We start from the raw sequence: 15,000 nt of genomic DNA, 5'->3' as shown, positions 1-15,000 counted from the left end.
TTTAGAATAGACGCATTCGTCTTTAACATAAGGGTGTATAAAGATGTTTTTTATGCATGCGAACTGTGCTTGGATAGCATATTTCGCTTGGAGACAAAGCGGCCACTGAATTTTACGGGCTCAGCACATTTCTGCTAACTGGCGAAGAGAGGCGCGTTGCAAGGGGAGTATGGCCTGCCTCGGGGGGTATTGCGAGGGTACTGGTGTATACCTCAGGGGGTTCCTCAGACACTGTTCAAGGGGGGCTGTTCTATCGCTTGACTGAGGGGTGTTTCAATGCTCAGTGGGGGGGAGAAATTTTTTTTTCTCAGTGTGGGTGAACTCCTCCTTCCTTTTTTTTTCTTTGTCGGGGTGTTGGAAGACGGGCAAGTCTGGCCTTGACAATGAATGCTAGGATATCAGCTGATTGATTAGTTGAAGAAGTGAAATGCCCGTAGAGTCTTTTTTTTAGAAAAGAGATTTTCTTTCTCTTGGATGAAGAGAAAGGGAAATAAAAAGAGATTTCCTTTCTCGTGAATGAGGAGAAAAGTAAATAACATGCACGGGATGTGTTGTATGTTTTCCTTATGCCTTGGAAGACACAAATATAATGGGGACACAGATTATTATTATTTTTTTTATTGTGTTGGCGGGATTACTTTGAAAATGGTGCCGAGTGGTGGTGCATGGTGATGCCCGATGCTGATGATTGTTGTTGCATCTGCTGTTGATTGATATCATGGAGTTCAGCATTACTGGTGTATGCTATTTGAATTACACCAATTACACCCTTACTTGAGATCTTTGCTAGAGAATTATTACTATGGAGAGTTATTATTATTGTTAATAATAATAATTATTATTATTACTAATTTTTGAGATGTGTTACGGGAGGGTTGCTTAAGTATAATTATCATTACGGGAGACTTGTTTTACGAGAGATTTGAGATTTTTCATGGGAGATTATTTTATAATTATTACAGATAATTATTCATGGAGAATTATTACAATGAATTAATGGGAGAAATCTTGTGTTAATTGTTTGTTGAGTTTTTTGTAACTTTGAAGAATATTTCAGTGATTCATGAATGATGAGTTTTGCTGAATCTTGATGAATCTGGCTGAATCTTGGTGAATTGTGTTGAATCTTGCTGAACTTTTGGTGAATTTTGCGCTGAATTTTGTGCTGAATTTTTGGAGAATGGACAAGCATTAACATTGGTGATGTTTTTTGTACTGATACTGGTGATTTTGATAGCAATTTTTGTGATTTTGCTGATAAGTGATATTTCTGATACTGATTTATTTTTATACTAATACGTGGGTGCTGTAATGCTATGAAGGATGGTGAAATCTTTTTTGAATTTGGGAGGAACTAACAACACATTATTTTTGTTTTTTCCTTTTTTTATGAGTTCAGCAGATAACTGCTTGACATACGTGAGTCACGAGAGATAGTTAAAAATGCCGTTGATTTTTCTTTTCTCCTTTTTTTGGAAGTTAGCCATCGCTGACACAAGTTTTTTATTATGGGTGAATTTGAATTTATTTTTTCTCTCCAGTTGATGTGAATATTTTTTTTTTAATATCTCAGTTCGTGACTTAGAGTCATGGTTCGGGAACGTGTTTGTGTTTCAGCTACTTGATGCTGTAGAGAAATATACGGGAGAATTTTGCATGGTTTTGAATGCATACGTAGTGGCACTACATTTTTTTTTCTGGATATTTGTGTTCCAGAAATTGTGAGTTTCTTGCACAATACCTTTGTTGTATTTGTGACAACTTTGTGAGAGATAGGAAACTTAGTTAAGTTTTCTAGTGGCCTATGTTGTAGTGCATATGGAGAAGTCTTGGCTAAGACACTTTGTATTTGGAGTTCTGTTATAATGAGTTGTGGCACATTGGTGATTTTTTCTAGAATTTTCTAGACAGTTTTTATTTGCCGAGTATTTGCCCTTTTTCAGCAATTATGCTAAGGAGAGTGTTTTATAGTTTTTGACTATAACATATAGTTATTCCCTGGAGAATTGAGATATATTATTTGGAGATATAATTGAGGTATATTATTTTGGAGTTATATTTTGAGATATAATATATTGGAGATATATTTTTGGCCATTTTGATATTTGCCAATAGTGATGAGAGCTATGTTTAGTTCAATTATTTTGCAGCCATCTTTGTTGCAAATGGAGACACATTTTTTTGGAGATATATGGGGCAATATTTGTGATTGTGTGAGTTAAATGCTTTGAGTGCACATTTTTTTGGAGATAGGATTTCATTTTTTTTTAATACTCCTTTTTGGAGATTTAATATTTTTTGGAGCCTTGTTTTATTCCACATGGAGTATTGGTGAAATAGAGGTAAATATTTTTTATTTGCCGAAATAGAGGTGACTATTCTTTATTCCTGGAGTGGTGGTTTTTTTTTATTAACATGTGGCTATCGGAGAAATAAGAGGGAATATGTGGATGTGGTTATTAACCAAATGGAGGAAATATTTTTATATCCGGAGTGCTCTTATTATTAATATGGTGTCACATATTTATGTATGGAGGTGGAATTAATCTTTGGCGGGTGAATCTTTTTGTGGTTATGGGAGTTTTGTTTTTTCAAGCCGAGAGAGGATTTCTGTGGTTCTTTCTTTTTGATTTCGTGACTATTTGGAGGCGAGTGGCATTACTGCATTGTGGTCCTATGGAGATGTGTGCATTTTTTATGTTTACAAGTGTATTATTTTTGGAGGCATATAATTGGGCAGTGTCATGTTGAGAGAATAAGTCTTCGAGACAAATTTTGAGCACATTAGTCATATCCTGGAGTTAATTTTGTGAAATGTGCTTACTTCGTGTCAGTTAGACCTTTTTCTGGAGAATCATGAGTTTTCCAAACTTGTGTCTGACTACACATTTTTTGTGCTGCTGTTTGAGCACACGTCCGCAGGTGGATTTTTCTGCTGACAAACGCTGCGTTGAGTCCGCTGTGTGCTGACTCTTTTCCTCTGATGGTGATTGCTCAGAGTTTTTGCAATATCTGGAAATGTTGACAATAGCATTTCACGAAAGTGCATGTGTAAGAGTTTGCTTTCTGGCAAATTCCGTAGCTATACATGGGGCATTTCTTGGAAAAATGCAGGGGGGTGTTATGCATATTATACATGTACTATGTATTTTGTGATGGGGGAAGTTTACTTGTGATTATCTTTTTTTTTATTTTGCTTCCTTTTCCTACGAGAGATGTAATTGGGGATTGAGATTATATAGCATTTCTTTTTGGACGGGAGATGTAATTTTTCGGGGGTTGTTGTTTACATAAATGGGAGTTTGACATTAAGTCTCATTGTACTTAATTACATGAGCAGTAAAGGGGTTTTTGCTGTTAAACATTGGAGATTTTTTCTGATTTTGTGAGTTACTGTAATATCAGAGCTTGAGAGAACATTTTTGGGTCTGAGCTTGTTGTGTGATTTTTTTCCCTTGGGCTCATTATTTTTTTTTCTTTTTTTTTTTACTTATGAGAACATTCGAGTTTGAAATGTGAGTGTAGAAGTCCGTGGAGTTGCTGTGAGTTTTGGATTGTGTGTGCTGAAATGTGTGGATCTGGAGAATTGAGTTGGAGAACTTGATGTTTCTTTTTCTTTCAGAGTTTTGATAATGACTTATGATTTAGTGGTCATATTAAGTGGAGTTAATTGGGAGACATTCAGTTAGTGTTTCTGACCTTTTTGAGATCATTGTTTGATAGAAGTAGTATGTCTGGGGTTAATTTTCTTGGATTGACCGATGACTTGACTGACATACTAACACACCAAAAAGTCTTTTCCCAACGCTAGCAAGACGTCCACCAGCCGTGCAGAGAGGTTGCTGTCGTTTTGTCCATGGCGATCACGAGAGTTCTACAGAGTTCAACAGCGTGTCTTTTGGGGATCTGCAGAAGACGTTAGAAGTCTTCTACAATGAGGGAGGCATTCCGTCTTCCTACAGTCTGCTACAGTTGTGCAGCGAGATGCAGACAAAGAGGGATATTCAAGAATCCAAGATGAGAGAAAATTCTAGTGTTATTTGGAGAAATGAAGCGTGATAAGACTTTATTTTATAATGCCAGAGACGTGCAGTTATTACTTAGATTTTATTTTAAGCCTGCCAATGTGTTTTATGTTATAGAAGTTTTTTTGTTTGACCATTTTGCTAGGCGGGTGCTAGCATTTGGGCGAGGCCAAGCTATGTTAGGCCTAGGGTTATAATTAATGATATATTGCCAATAAGTTCGCTGTGACCTATTGGAATGCCGAAGCAACGACCTGAGAAAAGCTGATCAATGGTTTCTGTGGGGTGGCGTGATATAAAACTGAATAGTAGACAAGTCAATATACGACAGTTCATGGGCTCTTTTCAAAGTGCCTTTGGGAAACTGGTTGCAGCCAGTAATATGAGGTGTTAACGAAGTGTGCATTTGTGTGTGCGCCTCTTCTATACTTAATATACCCCTACCCAAGTCTATAGTGGATTTGGATAGAGGCGTCTTTGGAAGAAAGACCAGATGTCGGGGAAGCTCAGCGAAAGTTTCTTTATAATATAGTGTGTGAAATATTCCGGCTGCTTGGGTGAGTCTTATACTATTTTAGCCAAAGAGTGGCTTGTTGTCTGTTTAACATCTATGAGAATATCCAATCTTTAATCTTTGTTGTTAAACTTATGTGTGTACTTACGTGTGGTTTCTCGTGTCTTTGAAACAGATGGTTCCGGCAAGAACTATGGGGGGACTGAGGGAGTCCCGATGGGAAAATAGACATTTGGTGTGACTAATTACCTTTTAGACATTTTATTATTGGGTTAACTTGAGTTAAGTTAGTCTGTGAGACTTGATTGATTTACTATCTTTTGTTGTTAAATAAATGTATTTTTATAATGCAACTCTCTCATTTTGATTACCTGACCGAATGGAGAGAAAGAGAGAGAGAGAGAGAGAGAGAGAAAAGTCGCGAGCCGCTGGTTGCTTAGAGAGAGAGAGAGAGACGAGAGAGAGAAGAGTGGGGGAGAGTTGAGAGAGAGAGAGAGAGAGAGGTATTGCTTAGAGAGAGAGAGAGATTTGTGTGTTGGTTTGCCTGACGTTCGGAGTTACACGTTTACCAAATGAATAACGAGGTTCATATCCTCGTTACATATATATATATATATCATATATATATATATATATATATATATATATATATCTATATATATATATATATATATATTTATATATATAAACTCACCATAACATGATTAGAAAATTTTGAAGTAATAAAAGTCCACACTTACGTAAGATGTACATTGAAACTTTTTTTTTTTTAATAATAAGAAACGGGAGCTTTCGTCTACTTGAATGGTAGACCTCATCAGCTCCCGTTTCATAAAAGAAACTAATACACATCTTATATATAGTATGTGTATATATATAGTTATATATATATATATATATATATATATATATACATACATACATACATAATATATATATATATATATATATATATATATATATATATATATATATATATATATTATACACACACACATACATACATCAAGGTCTTTTTTATCTTATAGGTTGAAGCTTGGGAGGAATAAAATAAATACTATTTTATAGCTCAATTTATTTAAATTGACAGCTGTTTCAGCCACTAACCAATTGCCATCCTCGGGGATATAGAAAATTCATAGAGAAACTATACGGTATTTTTTATTATTTTCCTGTATTGTACACCGCCAGTGTTATCTATTGCTCTTTTGAGAGGAGGAGTTTCACCTCTGAGGTAGCCATTTAGATGATTATTTGCAATGTACGAGAGCTCTTCGGGTAATTAACAATAGTTCTTCAAGCTGTGGGATTCTCCAGTCGTCATTGAAGCTTCAGCTAGCAGCAACTATAACTGGTTCACTTAAGGTAGACTCTTGGGTGAGGCCTATGCCTGCTAGACGTTCATTTGGAGGCCGCTGATTGGCTGGGAGCTGCCTACCTCCCGGTACTAGCCAATCAGTGGCCTCCAAACAAACGTCTCGTAAGCATTTGGATCATCCAAGAATCTACCTTAAGTGAACCAGCTATAGCTACTACTACATCAACACAGAGATAAGAGACAAACGAGTCTCTCGCTTTGGTACACCTCTCTCCTAAACTAAAATTACTTCCTCTCTCTCTCTAAGCATCACAAATGTTCCTCATTCACTGTTATGCTAACAGTTCATTCCTGTCCTGTTTGTCTGTCCAATCCTTTCGACTCATTGGAAATGTAGCCATCCACCAAACTTTTTTGTTTATCAGGCTACTGACACATGACTTGGAATTTTACATGACTTGGAATTTTATCACACTGTTTTAATGATTGTTCCAACCTTTAGTCTTTTAGACTTCCAGTAGGATTAATAAAGGTTGAGAAGTTTTCCCCTAACCAGACAGAGGGCTTTCTTCATCAGTGGGTTCTACTTAACCAAGACTTAGATTTGTATTAGGATCGGGATTTCCCCCTTATATTGAGCTGATGGTGTCTAGATGTTTGGTTGAACATTTAAGGGGCTGTGTTCAGAACCTACTGGATGTGGAGTATCACGGCCAAAAAAAACTCATGTAACTGGTCATCTGGACCATATTTTGTGAACAGATCCTTGCATGTTATAAACTTTTCCAAATTCAGTATACACTTATAAATTACAATAACAATGAACAAATAAATACTGAAGGATGAATACGGCTGAGAAATAAGTGTTTCCTTGCGGTGTTTAGTGGGGAAGATATCTTGACACTGACAGATTCTTCACTTAGTTACTTCATGCTAGACAGCAACCTAACCTTGTAACTGGCACCACAACTAAGGTCAGTGATGTCAAGACAAGCTAACTAATAGAGAAATCTGATTTTCATTTTCTTGATTTGCCAACAATAACTTTAGCTGGCAGGTGGTCAAATTAAAGTAACTGGCTTTGCAGTAGCACGGGATGCCTTCATTGTGGTAAGGCCTTGAACGGGATAAGAGGTGTTTGAATCTGCCTAAACAACCGAGATAAATATATTATTACGATTATATAACAACAATGATACCAGTAACGATAAGCATGACTCGGAAGGTTGTGTCAACAATCTAGTTACTGTCAACTCCAGACATTATTAATTTTAATACCTTACCATCACTGACAGCCTGTCACTGAGCAAGGAGCCAAGGACCCATACTGGTACAGAGAACTTTGCGATACAGTGTTTTGACTTTCAGCAAACCAGACACTGGAACTTTAGGTCACAAAGCTTTGATAAGATGACTTGATTCTCCTGGTCTGTGAGGTCAGGTCTGAGATATGGATTTCAAGATTCCAACTGCTTAATTAAGACCTAGATAAAGCGTGACATTATGTCTGACTAAAGCTTTATTACCAAGTATTATAGCTGATTTAAGCAGTCTGTGCAACTAACCATAATGCCATGGAGTGGGGTCTTGAATAATTGTTTGGATAACAGACTTCAAGGCAACTGGGTCTTCATATGACTGGCACAAGACATAGTTTTCCTTCAAGGAGAAAATCAAAGGATTCGATCAATACCTTAACATGAATCTCTGCTGGATTGAATACAGTACTCTTGGCTGAGAACTGCTTTAGCCATCAAACTGGGCATAATGTGGTGTTTCTGGCCACTAATCGACAATATTATTGCAGACTTTCAATATACTACTACAAATTATAGCAAAGGGACAGAACCTTGTGGAATATGGGTAAAGACTGGTAGAGTATTATTTTTTCATGTAAATGATATATTTGATGGCACTGAATTCTTATACAATAACTTCTTCACATACTTAAAATATAATGTTAGTTGTATTTAAATTAATCTTTGTGCAAAACTTGACGTATCCTCTTTCTTAAGGAAGGCTCAAATACAATTGATACTGTTAGGGCACTATAGCATTTTAGTACTGTTAATGCTACTGTCGTACTATTATTACTGCTACCACCACTAACGCCAAGACTACTATTACAAATACAGTAATACTATCAGCAGCTGTATTAACTTTACCATGAAAATTACAACTAGAGCACCATTGTCACTAATCTGCTTACTCATGCTGATGGTTTTAACTCTTTCCAAATTCTTTTACTTCACCAATATTTCCAAATGAAATATGAATAAGCTACCATATGAATGAGGGTCCATATGAATAGGGATCATCTTCTGAAAAATAATACATTAATCACCAATGGATTTTGTTTGTTTGTATGGTGTTTTTACGTTGCATGGAACCAGTGGTTATTCAGCAACGGGACCAACGGCTTTACGTGACTTCCGAACCACGTCGAGAGTGAACTTCTATCACCAGAAATACACATCTCTCACTCCTCAATGGAATGGCCGAGAATCGAACCCGCGACCACCGAGGTGGGCCGCCAACACCATACCAACCACGCCACCGAGGCGCTGTTAATCACCAATGGAGCACAAGGGAATCGATCAAATAAGGAATAATGAAAACCACCAAAGACTCCACTAAAATATATTTCTAATTCACAACGGTTACATCAGTCTCACAACTGGACGTCAAGTTTCAGTCCTTCGAAACGAAACGTGTAAACACGAAAAAGGAAGTGGGGGGGGGGGGGGGGGAGTGTATGGAGGGGGGATAGGAGTGAGTTTTGTATATTCATAATTAGGATGTCTTCAGGAGGTGTGGTGGGGGAGGGGGGGGGTGTTTGTACATGTCGTTTATCATAGTATAATGATCATAGTAGGTGATCACCTGATCATAAGAGATAGTTTTGTATAGCTGGTGGCATGGGGGTGATCTTTGGAGTTTTATAAGGATGAATTTATATATGTAATCATCATCAGATGTGAATTCTTTACAGTGGTGAATTTGTAAGCTATCATCAGTTATCATCATCAGATCTGAATTCTCAGAGGGGAAGAATTTGTATACGTTATCATCAAGCTGTCAGGAAAGGGTGCAATTTCAAAAGAGGCAACTTTATGTTTATATTGTAGAGATAACTTAAGATTTGGCGAAAACTCTTTTTTGAAACTCTTCTGAACCATATATCCTAACTAGATAAATTCTCATCTACCAGCCGGTTCCATACTGACGTATGAAACGTTTCCTCTTCATCCTTCTGTACTCAAAAGCATTTACTATATACATAAAATCTACCTCAGGTCTCAACCGTCGCTCATTTCTTTGGGTTTGTACTTTGAATGAAATCTCGTGAAAAGCATTGATAATAATAATAAAAAATATAAAGTTACAAAGTTTACACGCCCGTTTCGAGAGTGGAGGAGCAGCAGTTGTCGACACCATACTATTTTTTTTATTTTTATCTTTTTTTTAAATATTTATATTTCATATAAACAGACAGGGACAAAAAACATTACAAATATAGAAGGCCAAGTTTATTATACACGATTTCCTGTTTGAATAATAGACGAATATATCCACTCTCTATATGTTATATATTATTCAGTATAGGTATTTATATGTATATATTGATTTCTCGAGAGACTGCGTGACGACAGTGCGCCTGCCAATGTATTCATCAAGGATTCCGGTGACGGGTCGGTCATCGTCATGACGACGACGACGACGATCATAATCATCAATTTATACATTTTTCTCCATCTATAAATTTTCTCTGGAATACATTAACAACAGCAACAACAACAACAGTAGTAGCAGAGCCAACAACAGCAGCAGCAGCAGCAGCAGCTAGGACGTGGGAGGAATAACAACAACATCAGCAAGGAGGAACAACGTAAATAAATAGATAAATAAACAAATGAATGAATAAATAAAGAGGGTGAGGGAGGGTTGGAGGAGGAGGAGAAGGGTCTGCTATGTCTACCAACGCTTCGAACCACCTGAGCCATGTTGAACTGGTTCGCAGCGGCAGACATAGACATGTGAGGAACCTGGGAGATAACGCGTCTAAATGGGTGCGCAAAAACGAGGACATTCGAGAGGGCTGAGGACAGGGGGGACGAAACGAGACACATGGGAGGAAAAGGAGGAAAAGTGCATTTCTAGGAAGCAGAGGTGCTTTAGAATAAAGAGGAGTGTTTAGGGGAAACTGCATTGAATAAAAGAATAATAAGGAAAAGTTTCGAAGTGACTCGTGCACAGAAGTGTACGTGACTCTATTCTCAAGGCATGAACGAACGAACGAAGAACGAACGAACGACGACATCCACTGGACGAAATTTCGACTCTGAAAAACGAACGATCAGACTGAGAAAAAAATACTTTAGTTTACGTTCGAAGGAAGTGAACCATTTCGAAAATGAAACAAAGCCACGAAAACGAAAAGTTTGAAGTTTTGTCTTATCTTTACGAGACCAAGTGACCACATTTTCATCAACGTTATTACCATTAATATAATTATCATCATTATTAACATTACCATTAGTATTAGGCGTTGTCAAATCCTTAATCCTAAAGCTAGACTCTGCTAATTCAATAAATGCTTGACCCTAAGTGACGCAGAGAACACATGGAAAAATAAATTACGAAAATATCGATGAGGAAATAGCTTCTGCCCTAAGTCTCATATATGCATTGCTGATGGCATTCGTACTTCTCAGATGTCTACGGAATCTTTCGTTTTCTACGATGCTAAAGGACTCTATTCGAAAAACAATACATGTTTTAAGTGCTCTAAAAAATCAGCCAATGTTCTTATGAGAAAGATACGACTGGGATTAGAAATTGCTGAAATATTTTGGCAATAGGAGATCGGCCTGGCATGAAAGATAAAATTACCACATATATATTCGGTCTGGTATTTTATATAGTTTCAGAAATACATTGCAAAACTGTTCCTAGTCGAACATTCGAAGTTACCTGTTTTTCATGAACCGGTTCTTAAATTTACATCAATTTTAAATCATTTTCTTTTGCATTCCATAAAAGCCTCATCAACATTGAAAGAAAAGTTAATTTAATCATTTAAATTGAAATGTACATCAAATCAGGTCTTCTAGAAATGACGCAGAATTCCTCCAAAATTCCACAAGAAGTCAATGGATTTCTTATAAGAAATTAGCCAGGCATCTGAAGACCCAACAGGACCTCGATTATACTACGAGAGAGCAGCTCCTCACGAAAGCTCATTTTCCGAAAGTAGTTTTTGGAAGTGAGGCTGAAAGCATCTGAATACGAATTGCACCAAATTTTTTTACTTCCTCTTTGAATGCAGTACGAATTTTCTGGAAGAGAAACGGAAGAAGTATTTTTTTTAATGCCAGGTTGTTCAGGCAGAGAAAAACGCTTCCTTGGGAAAAATTTCCTTTGAGAAAGGTGGTAGGATGGGGAGTGTTTTTGCAAGTACTTCTTCCCAGTTTTATTTTCTTTTACAACGGGAAAGCTAGTATGAGATCATTCTGGGAAATGTACGAGAGAGAATAACACTCTCACCTTTGTAAAACCAACGTCTTAGTGGCCACAACTGCAATTTGTTCTGTTAAGTTTCAGCCTAGATAAATTTGACATGATGTTAAACAACATGACTCACCCTCCATTGACAATTCTTGAGTAGTATATGATGTATGCATACAAAACATACCTACTTTCTCCGAGTACTTTCTACGAAAACGTATCGGTACCTAAAATACAATTTCATACAGCTGTATAATTTATTCCACAGAATTCGCAATTGCATTTGCCGTTGAAAGACATCTTACATAAATATCTCTCTAAATACAACCTATGTAAATGTATTCTTCAAGTCGTGTCTAAATGAAGAAACAGTTCACAGTTCATGCAAAAGGCAATTCACATCATCAGCGATGAGACGGATAACAGTAATACGAAGAGACAGCAAATGACAGGTCAATGACACCAGCAAATGACTGACGATAAAAGACTGTAAACTGTCGATAATTAGTGATGGGGACAGACATCGAGTTATTACGGAGATCTTAAGGAGAGACGTTGTCGTTTGATTTGGTTCCAAGTGTCACAGATTCAAAACGAAGAAGAAAGAAAGGAAATCAAACAAACCGTAAACATTCCTACAGGAATAACCACCACATCGTTGACGGGAGGAAGGGAGGGAGGGAGAGAGGAGTGAGAGGAAAAAATGGAAAACACAAACGACGAACACTTTCACACACCAACTATATAAAGGACATGACCATAGGACACCTATCTATTTAAAAAAAAAACACTTTGTTCATTGTAGTTGTTTTCATCTCTTTATGAGATCTTTATCATTGTTAATTATATTCTTGTTTTGTTCCACTTTACAATTTATATCAGTAATTTTTTCAATAAAACTTTTATCACCGTTGCTTTATTTCATGGTATTTTTTAATTCCTCTTTTTGGCACTTTTTCGATAAATCATGACATTTTTCCTTTATTTTACATTATTTCATTCTTAATTTTTAAAAATTTTTCTATAATAAAAGTATTCATTCACTGACCTCCATCTTATAATTCTACTCAAAAAATAATGTTCATTTGCAATACTGTCCTCATAATTCTCTCTTTAGTTTATCTAGTTCATTTCCCATTTTTAGAACGAAAAATTAATTCCATGTTCCCATTCCTAACGCAGCCTCCTGATTCCTATTGGGTTGAAAACAGTTACCCTCTCTCTCTCTCTCTCTCTCTCTCTCTCTCTCTCTCTCTCCTAATCCTCAAAATGTCTTACGAGACCTCTTCTCTCTCTCTCTCTCTCTCTCTCTCTCTCGAATATATCGACCACATTTCATACTGAGCTTTAAATACACAGTTATTTCTGCCCTCTTTCTTTCTCACTGCAATTATAACGTCTATTCTCGTCTCTATCCTTCTTGCGTATCTGAAGTATTTTTGCGTCTCCACTTTGTCCCCATTTTTCCTTTTATCCTTATTCATTTCTGCCCACGTTCCTCGCCCACCTCCTCCTCCGCATTCCTCTTCATGAGGCTCCGCCCACGCGAGCTCGCAAATTCTTTCGGAGGGGCCCGCCATTCTGCTCAACTTAAAGAGAATCAGATCGACCTCGTTCGGGAGCAAATGTTCCCTTTGTGGAAAGTTGCTTTTATTTTTCGTGGGTCCTTTTCCGTTCGTCTTCCGCTGTTAAATTCTAGTGTGGATATCCTTAACAGTTAAAGAGGTAGGGCATGGGTACGCCCGACAAGGCTTCTGAATGGGCCTTCTATGCGTCAATATATAAGCTCCGGAATTATATCCCAAGCTGAGTCAGCCTTCAAACCTCCACTATCCTCTATGTCATCAAATTCTTCCCAAAATATTCCCAGCGTTTGGAACTTCGTTGTTACCCAAATCTCTCCGGTGAACTAACTCTTCCGCCTCTGGACATTCACTTTCAATTACGAATTCACTGAGGGACATCGAAAATAAATTCTTCGTTCTCTGTTGGAAAAATATCTGGACAACTTAACTTTTAGAAGCTTGCCTATTGACATTAACATTCACGACTGAATGCATATCTTAACAATTGCCTTCTTTCTGGAAAATCAGATACAAAAGTCTTTTCGATGATCTTCAGTTGCAAAAAGGGAAATAACAAAATTCCAGATACTTATCCATCATTGCCGATTCCAAACCGATATGGAAATGATCTTAGCTCTGTACTTCTCTCTTTTCTATGAGCTAGAAGTGACTTGATATTTCTTGAAAATAAAACTCATTTCCGAACAATACAAACTGCTATTCATTTTGGCATTCTTAGACAGAGAATCAACTAGTTTCCCGCTGATTTTTCTTTCTAGTTTACTATCTGTATGTTCTCAGCATTCTCTATTCATTAAAGTCACGAGGAAACATGATTCCACATATTATAACAACGAAGATATACGGCGCTTCTTACAATTACCTCACATCCATCCAAGGAAACTATATTCTGAATATCATCTTTCTCCTTTGATTAAGCAAAAGGTTTCCTATCTTCATACTCTATCTTTATAGTCTGCTTATGATTCATCACTTCTCAATCCCATAATGACAGGTTTTCATCTCCCAAGGCAAATTCAGATAAACTCGGATAAAGACACATGAAAAAACTAAGGATAAAGGCTTTTCTCTGTTTTAGCAGCGAAGATACAATCTCATGCAGCCAAGGACTAAGTCAAAACCTATTTCAAGAAATGTACTTATGATAAAGTCGGCCCCCTTTGACAAAATAGGCCTGTGAGGCAGAGGCGTCAATATTGTGTGCCAGTGAGGCCTCTTTTTCGATACAGGATTTCAAAACGATGCGAAGGCTTGTTTGGCGAAGGGATTTTAAGGATTTTTAAGGGAACGTGTTTTAGGAATTTTGAGGGAAGGTGTTTAGCCATGGGGTTTAGGAGTGGTAAGGGAGGCTGTTTAGCCAGGGGATTTTAAAGATTTTTAAGGGAAGGTGTTTAGCCAACATATTAAGGATTTTTAAGAGAGGGTGTTTAGCCAACATATTAAGGATTTTTAAGAGAGGGTGTTTAGCCAACATATTAAGGATTTTTAAGGGAAGGTGTTTACCCACGCGGTTCAGGATTTTTAAGAGAAGTCTCCAGGGAATGGTTTTAAGGACGCGCAGTGAACGGGGTAAAGGGTAGGAGTCCTTGGGTTATGGAAAACGGAGAAATCCTTTGGTTCCCCAATTCGGTTGCACCTGCGTCAACTTTTCGGTGGCGGGGACCTTTCTCTCGATGGGCGAAATTGGGGGTTCCAGGACGTATTGGCCCACTCTGAAAAAAAAAAATATATGTATATATAAAAATAAACTCAGGCCCTTGAACTTTTAGTTTTGTTATACCGATTATAATTCAATTGTACTAAAGAATATAAAAAGAATACTCAGACCCTTGAACTTGTAGTTTTTTTTTTTTTTATAAAGATACTAATTTACTCACACTAAAAGACTCCTTGTAATTCACTCAACGTTAAATGGCATGACTAATCATTCGACCCGATACTCAGGTCCTTAAACTTGTCATTTTGTTACAGGGATTACATTTTACTTATACTAGTAGGCTCCTGGAAGTTCAATCTAGGCTAATAGTCAAGCAGATTCATTCCCCTGGA

General features: G+C 37.2%; 1 protein-coding gene across 7 annotated transcripts in view; it reads right to left on the bottom strand.

Moving 5' to 3' along the window:
• Nucleotides 1–8,483: 8,483 nt before the first annotated feature.
• LOC135205429 (neurensin-1-like) overlaps nucleotides 8,484–15,000 on the bottom strand; it is a 341,552-nt gene continuing 335,035 nt past the window's right edge. For all 7 annotated transcript variants that reach the window (XM_064236002.1, XM_064235999.1, XM_064235998.1 and 4 more), the window contains one exon: nucleotides 8,484–14,663. In XM_064236002.1, coding sequence (XP_064092072.1) covers nucleotides 14,543–14,663 — 121 coding nt within the window. In that variant the 3' untranslated portion in view covers nucleotides 8,484–14,542. The remainder of the gene's footprint in view (nucleotides 14,664–15,000) is intronic.

The sequence above is a fragment of the Macrobrachium nipponense genome, chromosome 24, assembly GCF_015104395.2.
Source record: "Macrobrachium nipponense isolate FS-2020 chromosome 24, ASM1510439v2, whole genome shotgun sequence".
NCBI classification, from domain to species: Eukaryota; Metazoa; Arthropoda; class Malacostraca; order Decapoda; family Palaemonidae; genus Macrobrachium; species Macrobrachium nipponense.
Note: the sequence above shows the minus strand (reverse complement) of the source record. Positions and strands in the feature narration are given on the sequence as shown.